Source organism: Myxine glutinosa, chromosome 8, assembly GCF_964187855.1.
Source record: "Myxine glutinosa chromosome 8, kmMyxGlut1.1, whole genome shotgun sequence".
Classification (NCBI taxonomy): domain Eukaryota; kingdom Metazoa; phylum Chordata; class Myxini; order Myxiniformes; family Myxinidae; genus Myxine; species Myxine glutinosa.
Window position 1 is genome coordinate 168,413,331 of NC_136268.1, and position 14,705 is coordinate 168,428,035.

Below are 14,705 nucleotides of genomic sequence, written 5' to 3' on the forward strand. Positions count from 1 at the left end.
AGCTCCACCCATAGCTCCACCCATTCTGGGAGTGGCTATAAACAAATATCCACCATTTTATTAACTCGCATAGCTTTGAGTCCTGTTTTGTAGGCCCGTGGTGTCTTGCTCTCCCCCAGTTTTATTTCAAATCAAATTCGATAAATCATTTCATTTTTCACAGTCGCTAACATAGTTTTAGACTCGGTTGAAAAAAAACGGGAAGAAAATCCGATGAAAGTTGCCGTTTATAGAACGAAATGAATTCTCAAAGGCCTGTAACTTCAAGGCCATTGAGTCTCTCTCACGCCTTTATCTCCAATCTAACTCACCATATGATTTCATTTTTATCGATGGTTTTACTTTTAGACTCGGTGTCAGCAATAATTGAGAACAATCCACACACGCGGGAAAATGCAGAGATATATTTTTTAAAATCGCGTCATGGTGTATCATACACCGCCCAACATGACACCGCCGGCAATGTGTCGATATATATTAAAAATTCGCTTTTGCTTTTCCGTTATGATATATTACTATTTCGTTTGATGATAGTCGTCACAAAAACGTCAACAATGATGCCGACATATATTTCTTCGTTTTTATTTCATTCAACATATTAGCCGGAAGTAAAATATGTTTCAGGAAATTACCGAGAGATATTTCTTCGTTTTTTTTATTAGTTATGTGCGCATACACTTTAAATAGGTTTATTTGAAATCTTTAATTTTCCACAAACATTCCACACACGCGGGAAAATGCAGAGATATATTTTTTAAAATCGCGGCATGGTGTATCATACACCGCCCAACATGACACCGACGGCAATGTGTCGATATCTATTTTAAATTCGATATATCATTTCATTTTTCACAGTCGCTAACATAGTTTTAGACTCGGTTGAAAAAAAACGAGAAGAAAATCCGATGAAAGTTGCCGTTTATAGAACGAAATGAATTCTCAAATGCCTGTAACTTCAAGGCCATTGAGTCTCTCTCACGCCTTTATCTCCAATCTAACTCACCATATGATTTCATTTTTATCGATGGTTTTAGAGTCGGTGTCAGCAATAATTGAGAACATTCCACACACGCGGGAAAATGCAGATATATTTTTTAAAATCGCGTCATGGTGTATCATACACCGCCTAACATGACACCGACGGCAACGTGTCGATACATATTAAAAATTCGATATATCATTTCATTTTTCACAGTCGCTAACATAGTTTTCGACTCGGTTGAAAAAAAACGGGAAGGAAATCCAATGAAAGTTGCCGTTTATAGAACGAAATGAATTCTCAAACGCCTGTAACTTCAACTTCAAGGCCATTGAGTCTCTCTCACGCCTTTATCTCCAATCTAACTCACCATATGATTTCATTTTTATCGATGGTTTTGGACTCGGTGTCAGCAATAATTGAGAACATTCCACACACGCGGGAAAATGCAGAGATATATTTTTAAAAATCGCGTCATGGTGTATCATACACCGCCCAACATGACACCGACGGCAACGTGTCGATATATATTAAAAATTCGCTTTTGCTTTTCCGTTAAGATATATTACTTTTTCGTTTGATGACAGTCGTCACAAAAACGTCAACAATGATGCCGACATATATTTCTTCGTTTTTATTTAATTCAACATTATTAGCCGGAAGTAAAATATGTTTCAGGAAATTACCGAGAGATATTTCTTGGTTTTTTTAAATTAGTTATGTGCGAATACACTTTAAATAGGTTTATTTGAAATCTTTAATTTTCCACAATATAATTTACTTGCCATTTATCATTTGATGATTACGAGACAAATTCCTCTTGAGGATCGTGACAATTCATGCGCTGCGTGGAAACTTCTATTTCCAAAATGAATGAGACGATCGATGAAGAACGCAGACTTGAACAGGATGCAGCAAGAAAACGAATGAGACGGGCGAACGAGTCCATCGACGAACGTCAATGCAAACTTGCGGGGTCACCCGTGGGAATCCCACGGGCATGGATGTGTGTGATATTTCGACATATTGAGTTAGATGCTGCACATTCATTTTTACAAAATGGTTACTGGCAAGTCTTCAGATCCAGAAATGGTGTAAAAACCACCGTTTAGAGGCCATTTTTCCCCGCAAAGCGGGGGTTGGCCTTTTCGGGGACCGTGGTAGTTGTTGTTTTTTTGTCCCCTTTTTGAAGCAATGTTTTACGGCCGGATGCCCTTCCTGACGCCAACCCTTTTTGCCGCCTTCAACGACAAACAGGGAATTACCAGTGAACTGGTACTCAATTAGCCGACCTCGGAAGGATGACAGGCTGAGTCAACCCCCCTGGCATTAATTCGGCGATCGACCGAGATTCGAACCCAGGATCCTAAGCCGGCACCCTAGCCGCTAGCCCAACACCAGAAATGGTGTCATGAACACAATTTATTTACGCACAAGCACAAAAGCAAGACGGGCCGATTTCCGATTCCGACGGGCCGACGGGCGAGACGGGCCGATTTCCGATTCCGACGGGCCGATTTGGAGCAAGAAAAAGAACGAGACGGGAGAAAAAGGAGAGAAACGAGACGGGGAAAGCCGATTGGAGAGGCGAGTGAGGCGCGATTGGAGAGGAGTGTGAGGCGCGATTGGAGAGGAGTGTGAGGCACGATTGGAGAGGAGTGTGAGGCGTGATTGGAGAGGAGTGTGAGGCACGATTGGAGAGGAGTGATTGGAGGGGAGTGTGAGGCACGATTGGAGAGGAGTGTGAGGCACGATTGGAGAGGAGTGTGAGGCGCGATTGGAGAGGAGTGTGAGGCGCGATTGGAGAGGAGTGTGAGGCGCGATTGGAGAGGCGTGTGAAGGATTGCAGAGGAGAGGAGTGTGAGGGATTGGAGAGGTGAGGGATTGGAAAGGAGAGGGATGTGAGGGTTTGGAGAGGAGAGGAGTGCTAGGTGGAGAGAGGAGAGTGTCAGGTGGAGACAGGAGAGTGTCAGGTGGAGACAGGAGAGTGTCAGGTGGAGAGGAGTGAGGGGTCACATATTATGTGAAATAAATAAATTCACACCATTTCTGGATCTGATGACTTGCCAGTAACCATTTTGTAAAAATGAATGTGCAGCATATAACTCAATATGTCGAAATGTCACACACATCCATGCCCGTGGGATTCCCACGGGTGACCCCGCTAGTATCTATGTATACTATACATATATCTATACATATTTTCGTGTGTCTACCCTGAAGTGAACACCGCAGGATGACACCGATGATCAAATGAGCTTGAACTCCAAGGCGTTCAATCCAATGGAGGACCTTCGTTATATGCACGGGGGGAGGAGTGGGCGAAGAGCCACGAGCGCTTACCTTTACGTGTCCACCGTCAGTCTTCGCACCTGGATAATCAATTAACTCAAACCGACACGGAATGAAAATGTACAAAAATACCGGCTTTATTGAAGAATGCCAGTAACAAAATAAAACACGGCAAAATAAGATTCCTAAATTGGACATGCGCGCAATCCCACAGAGACACAAATACACACCTGGAGACTGGATACCTGGAGTCGTCCAGGCCTCCAACGCTCAATCCAGATGAGGTACCGGCCCTGGCTGGAAAAAGGCCTCTGTGTGCCCTCGTTCACTCAGCCCCGCTCGTCCTCCCGATCACCAAGACTTCCAATGTCCTCAGGCGCAAGATCGCTACAAAATGTTCATGTGCTCATCAATGAATCCCCCTCGTGCAGGAGTGCTATGAACTCCGACCGTTCACCGTGAAATCCCAAAGCAAAGCGAGATACAAAATCGTCACCGCTCACCACCAAAGCCAGAAGATGCAAGGAAGTCAGGAGGAGGAATGTCGGGGAGAGCGTTCTTTTATACTCAAGGCTCTGACGTCATCTGTGTCTGCTCCATCAATCCAATAGTCCCATCTTAGCAGTCCTTGTGCCAATCAATCCCGGACCAATCACTCTTCTTCGGGGCGTGGCCTTACGGCCCTGCCTGCTTGATGTGGCAATGTCGCGGCTGGCAGTGCCAGCGGTATTGTACTATGTCTTGTTCAGGTCGCTTTTATTTAGTGTCATAAATGCACAATTTCCTGGCTTTGTGTGTGCTGCTGGTGTCATCAGGAACAGAGGAAAAATAACAAAGGCCATTACATACTGGGGATTAATTACCCATAATCCCTAACTAATTAACATAACCCCACCCCTCATGATGGGAACAGAGATGCGCTCTTACACGACATATGGTCTACCAGATCCGTACTTATGATGCATGGGGGTCTCTTCTTCTTCAGGACAGTTGGTGCACACTACCTATAAAATTATACCTGGACTAAGGTATTGCCTAGCCCCCACAAACGTAAAAATATATTTATATCTATACATATATTTATACCTATAACTATATCTATGTAAACTGTACATATATCGATACATATATCTATATCTATACATATATCGATACAGATATCTATATCTAGACATATATCTAAACATATATTTATACGTTTTTCTTCATCTATACATATATCTATATCTATACATATATTTATACCTATAGTCCTATATCTATATCTATGTATACTATACATGTATCTATACATATATCGATATCTATACATATATCTATATCTATACATATATCTATACAGATATCTATATCTATACATATATCTATACATATATTTATACATTTTTCTTCATCTATACATATATCTATACATATATTTTTACCTATAGTGCTATATCTATATCTATGTATACTATACATGTATCTATACATATATCTATATCTATACATATATCTATATCTATACATATATCAATATCTATACATATATTTATACCTATATCTATATCTATGTATACCTATATCTATATCTATGTATACTATACATATATCTATATCTATACATATATCTATATCTATTCATATATCTATATCTATTCATATATTTATACCTATATCTATATCTATGTATACCTACATCTATATCTATGTATACTATACATATATCTATATCTATACATATATCTATATCTATGTATACTATACATATATCTATATCTATACATATATATATACATATATGTGTGTGTGCAGAAACACACTCGCACATGTGAAGACAAAGTCCCCTGGGGATGTCCCCTCTGTACACATCAAATTACTGCACTCATATTACGCCACCCTCGTGTAACTTTGGTTAGTTGCGTTTGCTGGTGTGTTTATTAAAACTTGGAATTCATTTCTTGTAATGAGGTAAAAAGATTGAAGCGCAGCAAAATCGAGTGATTGTGGATCAATGAACGGAGGGAATGGGTTATAATCTCTGGGACGGAACTCGTTTGAGACCTGAAGAGTGTGTGCGTTGACTCATCCACTTGCGTCATCACAGTATGTGAATGAAATGGGCGTTTGTCGTCAGAATCCGTTGATGAATAAAAAGGGCGATTGAAAAACAAATAAATCGTCATCATCATCAGGAGGATGTGCCATAGGAGGTGCGAGGAAGAGCGCCGTGCGTGGCGCGGCTTCGGAGTGCGCGGCTCGTCGCTCGGTAAACGTGGCGCGGCGCCCACACACACCAGGGAGACTACGGGACGCGACGTGGAGCGACCACCGACACCGGGAGCCTGCGAGAGGCCATCGCGCCGCGTCCGCCATCATGATGTTGTGCATCTGTCTGCAGAGTCGCGGCCGCGGCGTGCGCAGTCCGGACGAGGACGAGGCCGCGCTCCCTCGGACGGTGCCCCCGGCGGCGTCGCCACCCTCGCCACCACCACGCGAGGCCGCGTCTGCCCCCGGGAAATCCTCCTCGACGAGCACCGGCGGCCGCAGAACCATGAGACCAACTCCTGTGACGATGCGGCGCGTACACGACGACACGAGTGCAGGTAGGGAGACCGAAACACACACTTCCTCAATGTCTCATTATCATGTTGTATATGTTATTATTTTTACACCTATGGTTAGTAAAATAATGCTGCTGTGGAATGTCATATTTACTTACAGGATTGATAGCAACAGGTACTTGATCTGTTGAGTGCAATAACAATAAGGACACCTTTCTGATTTGCAAAGTCCCACCTGTGTCTGCAAACAAAATAAATATTCTGTATGAACTTGTACATTGCATTTCTAATACAAGATAACTTTGTAATACAAGAAATGAGTACCAGATAACTGGTTATAGAAATGAGTACCAGATAACTGGTTATAGAAATGAGTACCAGATAACTGGTTATAGAAATGAGTACCAGATAACTGGTTATAGAAATGAGTACCAGATAACTGGTTATAGAAATGAGTACCAGATAACTGGTTATAGAAATGAGTACCAGATAACTGGTTATAGAAATGAGTACCAGATAACTGGTTATAGAAATGTGTACCAGATAACTGGTTATAGAAATGAGTACCAGATAACTGGTTATAGAAATGAGTACCAGATAACTGGTTATAGAAATGAGTACCAGATAACTGGTTATAGAAATGAGTACCAGATAACTGGTTATAGAAATGAGTACCAGATAACTGGTTATAGAAATGAGTACCAGATAACTGGTTATAGAAATGAGTACCAGATAACTGGTTATAGAAATGTGTACCAGATAACTGGTTATAGAAATGAGTACCAGATAACTGGTTATAGAAATGAGTACCAGATAACTGGTTATAGAAATGTGTACCAGATAACTGGTTATAGAAATGAGTACCAGATAACTGGTTATAGAAATGAGTACCAGATAACTGGTTATAGAAATGAGTACCAGATAACTGGTTATAGAAATGAGTACCAGATAACTGGTTATAGAAATGAGTACCAGATAACTGGTTATAGAAATGAGTACCAGATAACTGGTTATAGAAATGAGTACCAGATAACTGGTTATAGAAATGAGTACCAGATAACTGGTTATAGAAATGAGTACCAGATAACTGGTTATAGAAATGAGTACCAGATAACTGGTTATAGAAATGTGTACCAGATAACTGGTTATAGAAATGAGTACCAGATAACTGGTTATAGAAATGAGTACCAGATAACTGGTTATAGAAATGTGTACCAGATAACTGGTTATAGAAATGAGTACCAGATAACTGGTTATAGAAATGAGTACCAGATAACTGGTTATAGAAATGAGTACCAGATAACTGGTTATAGAAATGAGTACCAGATAACTGGTTATAGAAATGTGTACCAGATAACTGGTTATAGAAATGAGTACCAGATAACTGGTTATAGAAATGAGTACCAGATAACTGGTTATAGAAATGAGTACCAGATAACTGGTTATAGAAATGAGTACCAGATAACTGGTTATAGAAATGAGTACCAGATAACTGGTTATAGAAATGAGTACCAGATAACTGGTTATAGAAATGAGTACCAGATAACTGGTTATAGAAATGTGTACCAGATAACTGGTTATAGAAATGTGTACCAGATAACTGGTTATAGAAATGAGTACCAGATAACTGGTTATAGAAATGAGTACCAGATAACTGGTTATAGAAATGAGTACCAGATAACTGGTTATAGAAATGAGTACCAGATAACTGGTTATAGAAATGAGTACCAGATAACTGGTTATAGAAATGTGTACCAGATAACTGGTTATAGAAATGAGTACCAGATAACTGGTTATAGAAATGAGTACCAGATAACTGGTTATAGAAATGTGTACCAGATAACTGGTTATAGAAATGAGTACCAGATAACTGGTTATAGAAATGAGTACCAGATAACTGGTTATAGAAATGAGTACCAGATAACTGGTTATAGAAATGAGTACCAGATAACTGGTTATAGAAATGAGTACCAGATAACTGGTTATAGAAATGTGTACCAGATAACTGGTTATAGAAATGAGTACCAGATAACTGGTTATAGAAATGAGTACCAGATAACTGGTTATAGAAATGAGTACCAGATAACTGGTTATAGAAATGAGTACCAGATAACTGGTTATAGAAATGAGTACCAGATAACTGGTTATAGAAATGAGTACCAGATAACTGGTTATAGAAATGAGTACCAGATAACTGGTTATAGAAATGAGTACCAGATAACTTGTTATAGAAATGAGTACCAGATAACTGGTTATAGAAATGAGTACCAGATAACTGGTTATAGAAATGAGTACCAGATAACTGGTTATAGAAATGAGTACCAGATAACTGGTTATAGAAATGAGTACCAGATAACTGGTTATAGAAATGAGTACCAGATAACTGGTTATAGAAATGAGTACCAGATAACTGGTTATATAAATGAGTACCAGATAACTTGTTATAGAAATGAGTACCAGATAACTGGTTATAGAAATGAGTACCAGATAACTGGTTATAGAAATGAGTACCAGATAACTAGTTATAGAAATGAGTACCAGATAACTGGTTATAGAAATGAGTACCAGATAACTGGTTATAGAAATGAGTACCAGATAACTGGTTATAGAAATGAGTACCAGATAACTGGTTATTGAAATGAGTACCAGATAACTGGTTATAGAAATGAGTACCAGATAACTGGTTATAGAAATGAGTACCAGATAACTGGTTATAGAAATGAGTACCAGATAACTTGTTATAGAAATGAGTACCAGATAACTGGTTATAGAAATGAGTACCAGATAACTGGTTATAGAAATGAGTACCAGATAACTGGTTATAGAAATGAGTACCAGATAACTGGTTATAGAAATGAGTACCAGATAACTGGTTATAGAAATGAGTACCAGATAACTTGTTATAGAAATGAGTACCAGATAACTGGTTATAGAAATGAGTACCAGATAACTGGTTATAGAAATGAGTACCAGATAACTAGTTATAGAAATGAGTACCAGATAACTGGTTATAGAAATGAGTACCAGATAAGTGGTTATAGAAATGCATACCAGATAACTGGTTATATAAATGAGTACCAGATAACTGGTTATTGAAATGAGTACCAGATAACTGGTTATATAAATGAGTACCAGATAACTGGTTATAGAAAAGAGTACCAGATAACTGGTTATAGAAATGAGTACCAGATAACTGGTTGTAGAAATGAGTACCAGATAACTGGTTATAGAAATGAGTACCAGATAACTGGTTATAGAAATGAGTAACAGATAACTGGTTATAGAAATGAGTAACAGATAACTGGTTATAGAAATGAGTACCAGATAACTGGTTATAGAAATGAGTACCAGATTACTGGTTATAGAAATGAGTAACAGATAACTGGTTATAGAAATGAGTACCAGATAACTGGTTATAGAAATGAGTAACAGATAACTGGTTATAGAAATGAGTAACAGATAACTGGTTATAGAAATGAGTACCAGATAACTGGTTATAGAAATGAGTACCAGATTACTGGTTATATAAATGAGTACCAGATTACTGGTTATAGAAATGAGTACCAAATAACTGGTTATTGAAATGCATACCAGATAACTGGTTATAGAAATGAGTACCAGATAACTGGTTATAGAAATGAGTACCAGATAACTGGTTATAGAAATGAGTACCAGATTACTGGTTATATAAATGAGTACCAGATAACTGGTTATAGAAATGAGTACCAGATAACTGGTTATCGAAATGAGTACCAGGTAACTGGTTGTAGAAATGAGTACCAGATAACTGGTTATAGAAATGCATACCAGATAACTGGTTATTGAAATGAGTACCAGATAACTGGTTATAGAAATGAGTACCAGATAACTGGTTATAGAAATGCATACCAGATAACTGGTTATAGAAATGAGTACCAGATAACTGGTTATACAAATGAGTACCAGGTAACTGGTTATACAAATGAGTACCAGGTAACTGGTTATGGAAATGAGTACCAGATAACTGGTTATAGAAATGCATACCAGATAACTGGTTATTGAAATGAGTACCAGATAACTGGTTATAGAAATGAGTACCAGATAACTGGTTATAGAAATGCATACCAGATAACTGGTTATAGAAATGAGTACCAGATAACTGGTTATACAAATGAGTACCAGGTAACTGGTTATGGAAATGAGTACCAGATAACTGGTTATAGAAATGCATACCAGATAACTGGTTATTGAAATGAGTACCAGATAACTGGTTATAGAAATGAGTACCAGATAACTGGTTATAGAAATGCATACCAGGTAACTGGTTATAGAAATGAGTACCAGATAACTGGTTATAGAAATGCATACCAGATAACTGGTTATAGAAATGAGTACCAGATAACTGGTTAAAGAAATGAGTACCAGATAACTGGTTATAGAAATGAGTACCAGGTAACTGGTTATAGAAATGAGTACCAGATAACTGGTTATCAAAATGAGTACCAGATAACTGATTATAGAAATGAGTACCAGATAACTGGTTATAGAAATGCATACCAGATAACTGGTTATTGAAATGAGTACCAGATAACTGGTTATCGAGAGGCATTGCACCAGCGGCAGACGCGCCCACTGAAAATGATGTAACCAGCAGCCAGGTAGTGGCACTCGATCCACCCACCACCTAAACAAGTGTTACCAAAGTACATTTTCTCACCTTTCATCATTCCTGTGATAAAAACAATTGTATTCCCTATTTGAAGGTAGTAACTCTTGTTTAAAATAACTTAAATTCCACACCATGTGTGATAGATAGAAGTTTGTTTGTGCGGTTTGGTGTGTTTTTTACTCCCCGTTAATGGACCTCCATGTCACTACTTGTACTCCCTCTCCCTTGGCACTCCATTTTGTTTCTCTCCCTCCTTGCCACAGACTTGTGCCAGCTTGCAGCTCTTCCTGTCCTCAACTTTAAGACGATGTGTCTCTACCCAGATGGTGATGGTTAGTTTGTTTTGATTTGGTGATGACGTATTGATTGTTGACTTGCAGGTGGTTTCGGTGGATGTTACCCTTGAGTTGCCTAGTCTGGGTTCCGTTATCGGTTTGAATATAAACTCTCGGATTGGGAATTTGCAGGAGGCAGAGTGTTCCCTCACAAAGTGCACCATCTTTCGGATGGATGTTAACCTGTGAAGTGCTCTTCGAGCATTAGCTAATGAATGATAAACATCTCATTTTGCTTTCCTCAAACTTTAAATGAGTTATAACAGGTGTGCTGCCCAAATTACAGTCATGTAAATAACCTACAGGGAGGGAGGGGGCTGCCAGTGCAACGAACCCCCTTCAACTCCAAAAATGAACAAAATCAATTGGTGCACATTGTAGAACATGTAAACGACACACAGTTTACGCATATGGCAACTTAGGTACAGGTTTACACATCTGCAATTTTTATTTTGTTTTTATTTCCTTGGGTTGTTCCATTAATCGCACAGAATCTTACAATTCGTTCATTGTGCATAACTCCCAATAACCGTTACAAGACAGGTTTGAAAAAAGTTGGAGAAATTCAATGAAAAGTCTTCAACAGAAGTTCACCTGTAAATGGGTTCTTGGTAAAATTACATCAATCACCTTAAAATGGACATTTTTGTATGGCCACAGTATTGCACTGAAGACTATTAAAACTAGAACTGCACTCAGTAGAGAGCATACCTCTCTATGAGGCCTGGTTGGCCATATCACTCATTGGTGAAGAATCACTAAAAATTCTACCAGCTGGCTGCGGATCCGGGTCTTCACCAAAATTGAATCGATTCTTCCTCGTCACCCAAACAACCTGTCCAACAAGTTTCGTCCAAATCCATTCATAACTTTTTGAGATGTCCCGCTATGTATCGTTTTTGGCCCAATCTGCCAATGGTGAAGAATCACTTAAAAAATTAAATAATTCTCATATCCGAATCCATATTCAGATCTTCACCAAAATCGAATCGAATCGTCCTTGAAACACACCCAATCGGTCCACCAATTTCGTCCAAATATGTCCACAACTTTTTGAGATATCGTGATAGATATTGGTTTTTGGCCGTGTCTCCCAATGGTGAAGTATCACGTAAAAAATTCTAGTAGCCGGATCCGAATCCAGATCTTCACCGAAATCTCATCATTTCCTCCTTGCCACATATGGTACGGTACATCTCTGACAAATTTCGTCCGAATCCATCCACAAATTTTTGGGAAGTGCGTCGCATCAGTACCCTCAGTCACACTGTTGAACGCAGCATACTCCTTGCTAGCACCAGGGAACCTTGTGATGCATGTTGAATTGATGTTTCGCATCATATCGTTGAGGGGCACTAATATAGACCTTGCTGAAAAAACTCCATCGGATTGGCGAATGATGGATATATGGTATCGATGCACTCATCGAGCCCACTCGCTGTCAGCAGTATATCCTCTGGCAAATCTATGTCATCATCCGCATTTTTCTCGATTCTATCCTCGCCGATGTCGAGCAAAAATCTTGAAAACTGCCCACTTCCGTCGGTCAGTCGCATATTAGTTCTCAAGTGAAACATTCCAAAGCTCTGCCATAAGTAGGACTTCTTTATGCACGCATTCTCAACGTCAGCATCACACCCTCTTTTCACCACGGGCAGAAGTTGACGGAAGTCACCACAGCATATCGTCAAGATCCCTCCAAAAGGCTCGTCTTTGTCACATACATCACGCAACGTGCGATCCACAGCCTCAAAACTCTCTCTCCTGATCATAGGACACTCATCCCACACGATGAGTTTTGTACTTCGAAAGAGGTCTGCGATAGTGGAATTTTTATCGATGTTGCATACGCCATCTTCCCTCGGTGTCAGAGGGATTTGGAACCTTGAGTGCGCTGTTCTTCCACCAGGCATGAGGGTAGCAGCTATGCCAGATCAGGCCACCGCAAGGGCAACTTCTCCACTCGCTCTCACTTTAGAGAGAATCAGGTTAATAAGAAACGTCTTCCCTGTGCCTCCAGGCGCGTCAATGAAAATTATCATTGATGACTGATTCGTGCGGATGTTGCTATTCGCGTCCATAGACGTGAGGTGTGATTCGTTGTCCGCATCCGTAGCGCCGTCGGAGGGTTGATACGACATTCTTCCTGCAAATAGTATTGTGTTTGTGCTATCGTTTTGCCGATCATCAAATGACAAATAAATTACATTGTGAAAATTAAAGATTTCAAATAAACCTATTTAAAGTGTATGCGCATATAAATAATAAAAAAAATCGAAGAAATATCTCTCGGTAATTTCCTGAAACATATTTTACTTCCTGGTAATAATGTTGAATGAAATAACGAAGATATATACTGTATGCCTGTTATTTTAGGCGGTGTATTTTCGTATATCAACGTGACGCGATTTTAAAAATATATCTCTGCAATTTCCCGTGTGTGCGTGAATGTTCTCAATTATTTCTTTTACCGAATCTAAAACCATCGATAAAAATGAAATCAGATGGCGACTTAGATTGAAGATAAAGGCGTGAGACAGACTCAATGGCCTTGAAGTTACAGGCCTTTCAGAATTCATTTCGTTCTATAAACGGAAACTTTCATCGGATTTTGTTCCCGTTTTTTTTCAACCGAGTCTAAAACTATGTTAGCGACTGTGAAAAATGAAATGATATATCGAATTTGATTTGAAATAAAACTGAGAGAGAGAGCAAGACACCACAGGCCTACAAAACAGGTCTCAAAGCTATGCGAGTTAATAAAATGGTGGATATTACTACTCTCTCAAAGGGGTAAGCCACGCCCCCGGACCGATCGAATGTTACACACAAACACGCAAGATTTCAATTTTATAATTATATATAGATATATAGATATAGATATATAGCTATATAGATAAGCAGTAAATTAATTGGTTGGAATTATGCTCTGGTAATGGTTTTCTTGTTATTTTTGCCTCGTTATCGTCTGGTTTGTTTGATTGCCGGACAGGCAGAGAGCGTACAAACATTATCTCGCACCTCTCTGAACATGTGCGATCAGGACCAAAGTACTGCTAAACTACATATTTGTTTTCCGATTCATGTTATGATTCGTGTTTCAAATATAACATTCAATTGAAATTTGGCTAACCCCCGCTCTAGCGTGGAAAATGGCCTTAAAAACGATCATTCATTCATTCATTCAATTGAAATTAAGTTGTTTTTCGATCATAAACTGATCTTTGTAGACAAAAGGTCAGACAGACAGAAGTGAACCAATTGCTTAACCCCACTTTTCACTTTACATGCATGGACAGGGCAACAATCCAGTTGTGGTGTGATTAACAACCTTCTTACATTTCCAATCCTGGAAATCTAGTCAGTCAAATCATATATATATATACAATCACGTGAAAAAGTAAGTACACCCCATGTAAAGTTTTGACTTTTTCAACATATTTCTACATACAGCTATTTGATCTTCATTTCAACAATATTGACAGATAAAGGTGATATAATATAACAAATATCATGAAACATTTACATTTTGTAGTCCATTATATAATTTAAATAAACATAAATGCAAATTTCGCATGTGGAAAAAGTAAGTACACCCCTGCATTTATCACTACTTCAAATACCTAAAATTAGAATCAGGTGCACCAACTCAGGTGCAAAAGATTAGAACATCGTTGGAGAGGATCTTGGAGGTACCTGTCTTATTTAAACCTCAGACATTTAGTTTGGTTTGCTCTTTGTTGTTGAAGTGTGCGGCGTCACCATGCCTAGATCAAAAGAGCTCTCTGAGGCCTTCAGAAAGAAGGTTATAGATGCCTACGAGTCTGGGAAGGGATTTAAAAAGATCTCCAAACAATTAGAAATCAATCATTCGACTGTCCGGAAGATCATCTACAAGTGGAGAAGAT

General features: G+C 39.0%; 1 protein-coding gene across 8 annotated transcripts in view; it reads left to right on the forward strand.

The window, feature by feature from the left end:
• Positions 1 to 14,705, forward strand: part of LOC137433072 (protein FAM13A) — a 355,270-nt gene that overhangs the window by 116,895 nt on the left and 223,670 nt on the right. For 4 of the 8 annotated variants that reach the window (XM_068125518.2, XM_078783916.1, XM_068125521.2 and 1 more), the window contains exons 2-3: positions 5,652 to 5,856; positions 10,726 to 10,794. In XM_068125518.2, the coding sequence (XP_067981619.2) occupies positions 5,652 to 5,856; positions 10,726 to 10,794 (274 nt within the window). Of the gene's footprint in view, positions 1 to 5,148; positions 5,520 to 5,651; positions 5,857 to 10,725; positions 10,795 to 14,705 lie in introns of those variants that run through there. The other 4 variants (XM_078783917.1, XM_078783918.1, XM_078783920.1 and 1 more) reach the window with 2 other exon arrangements.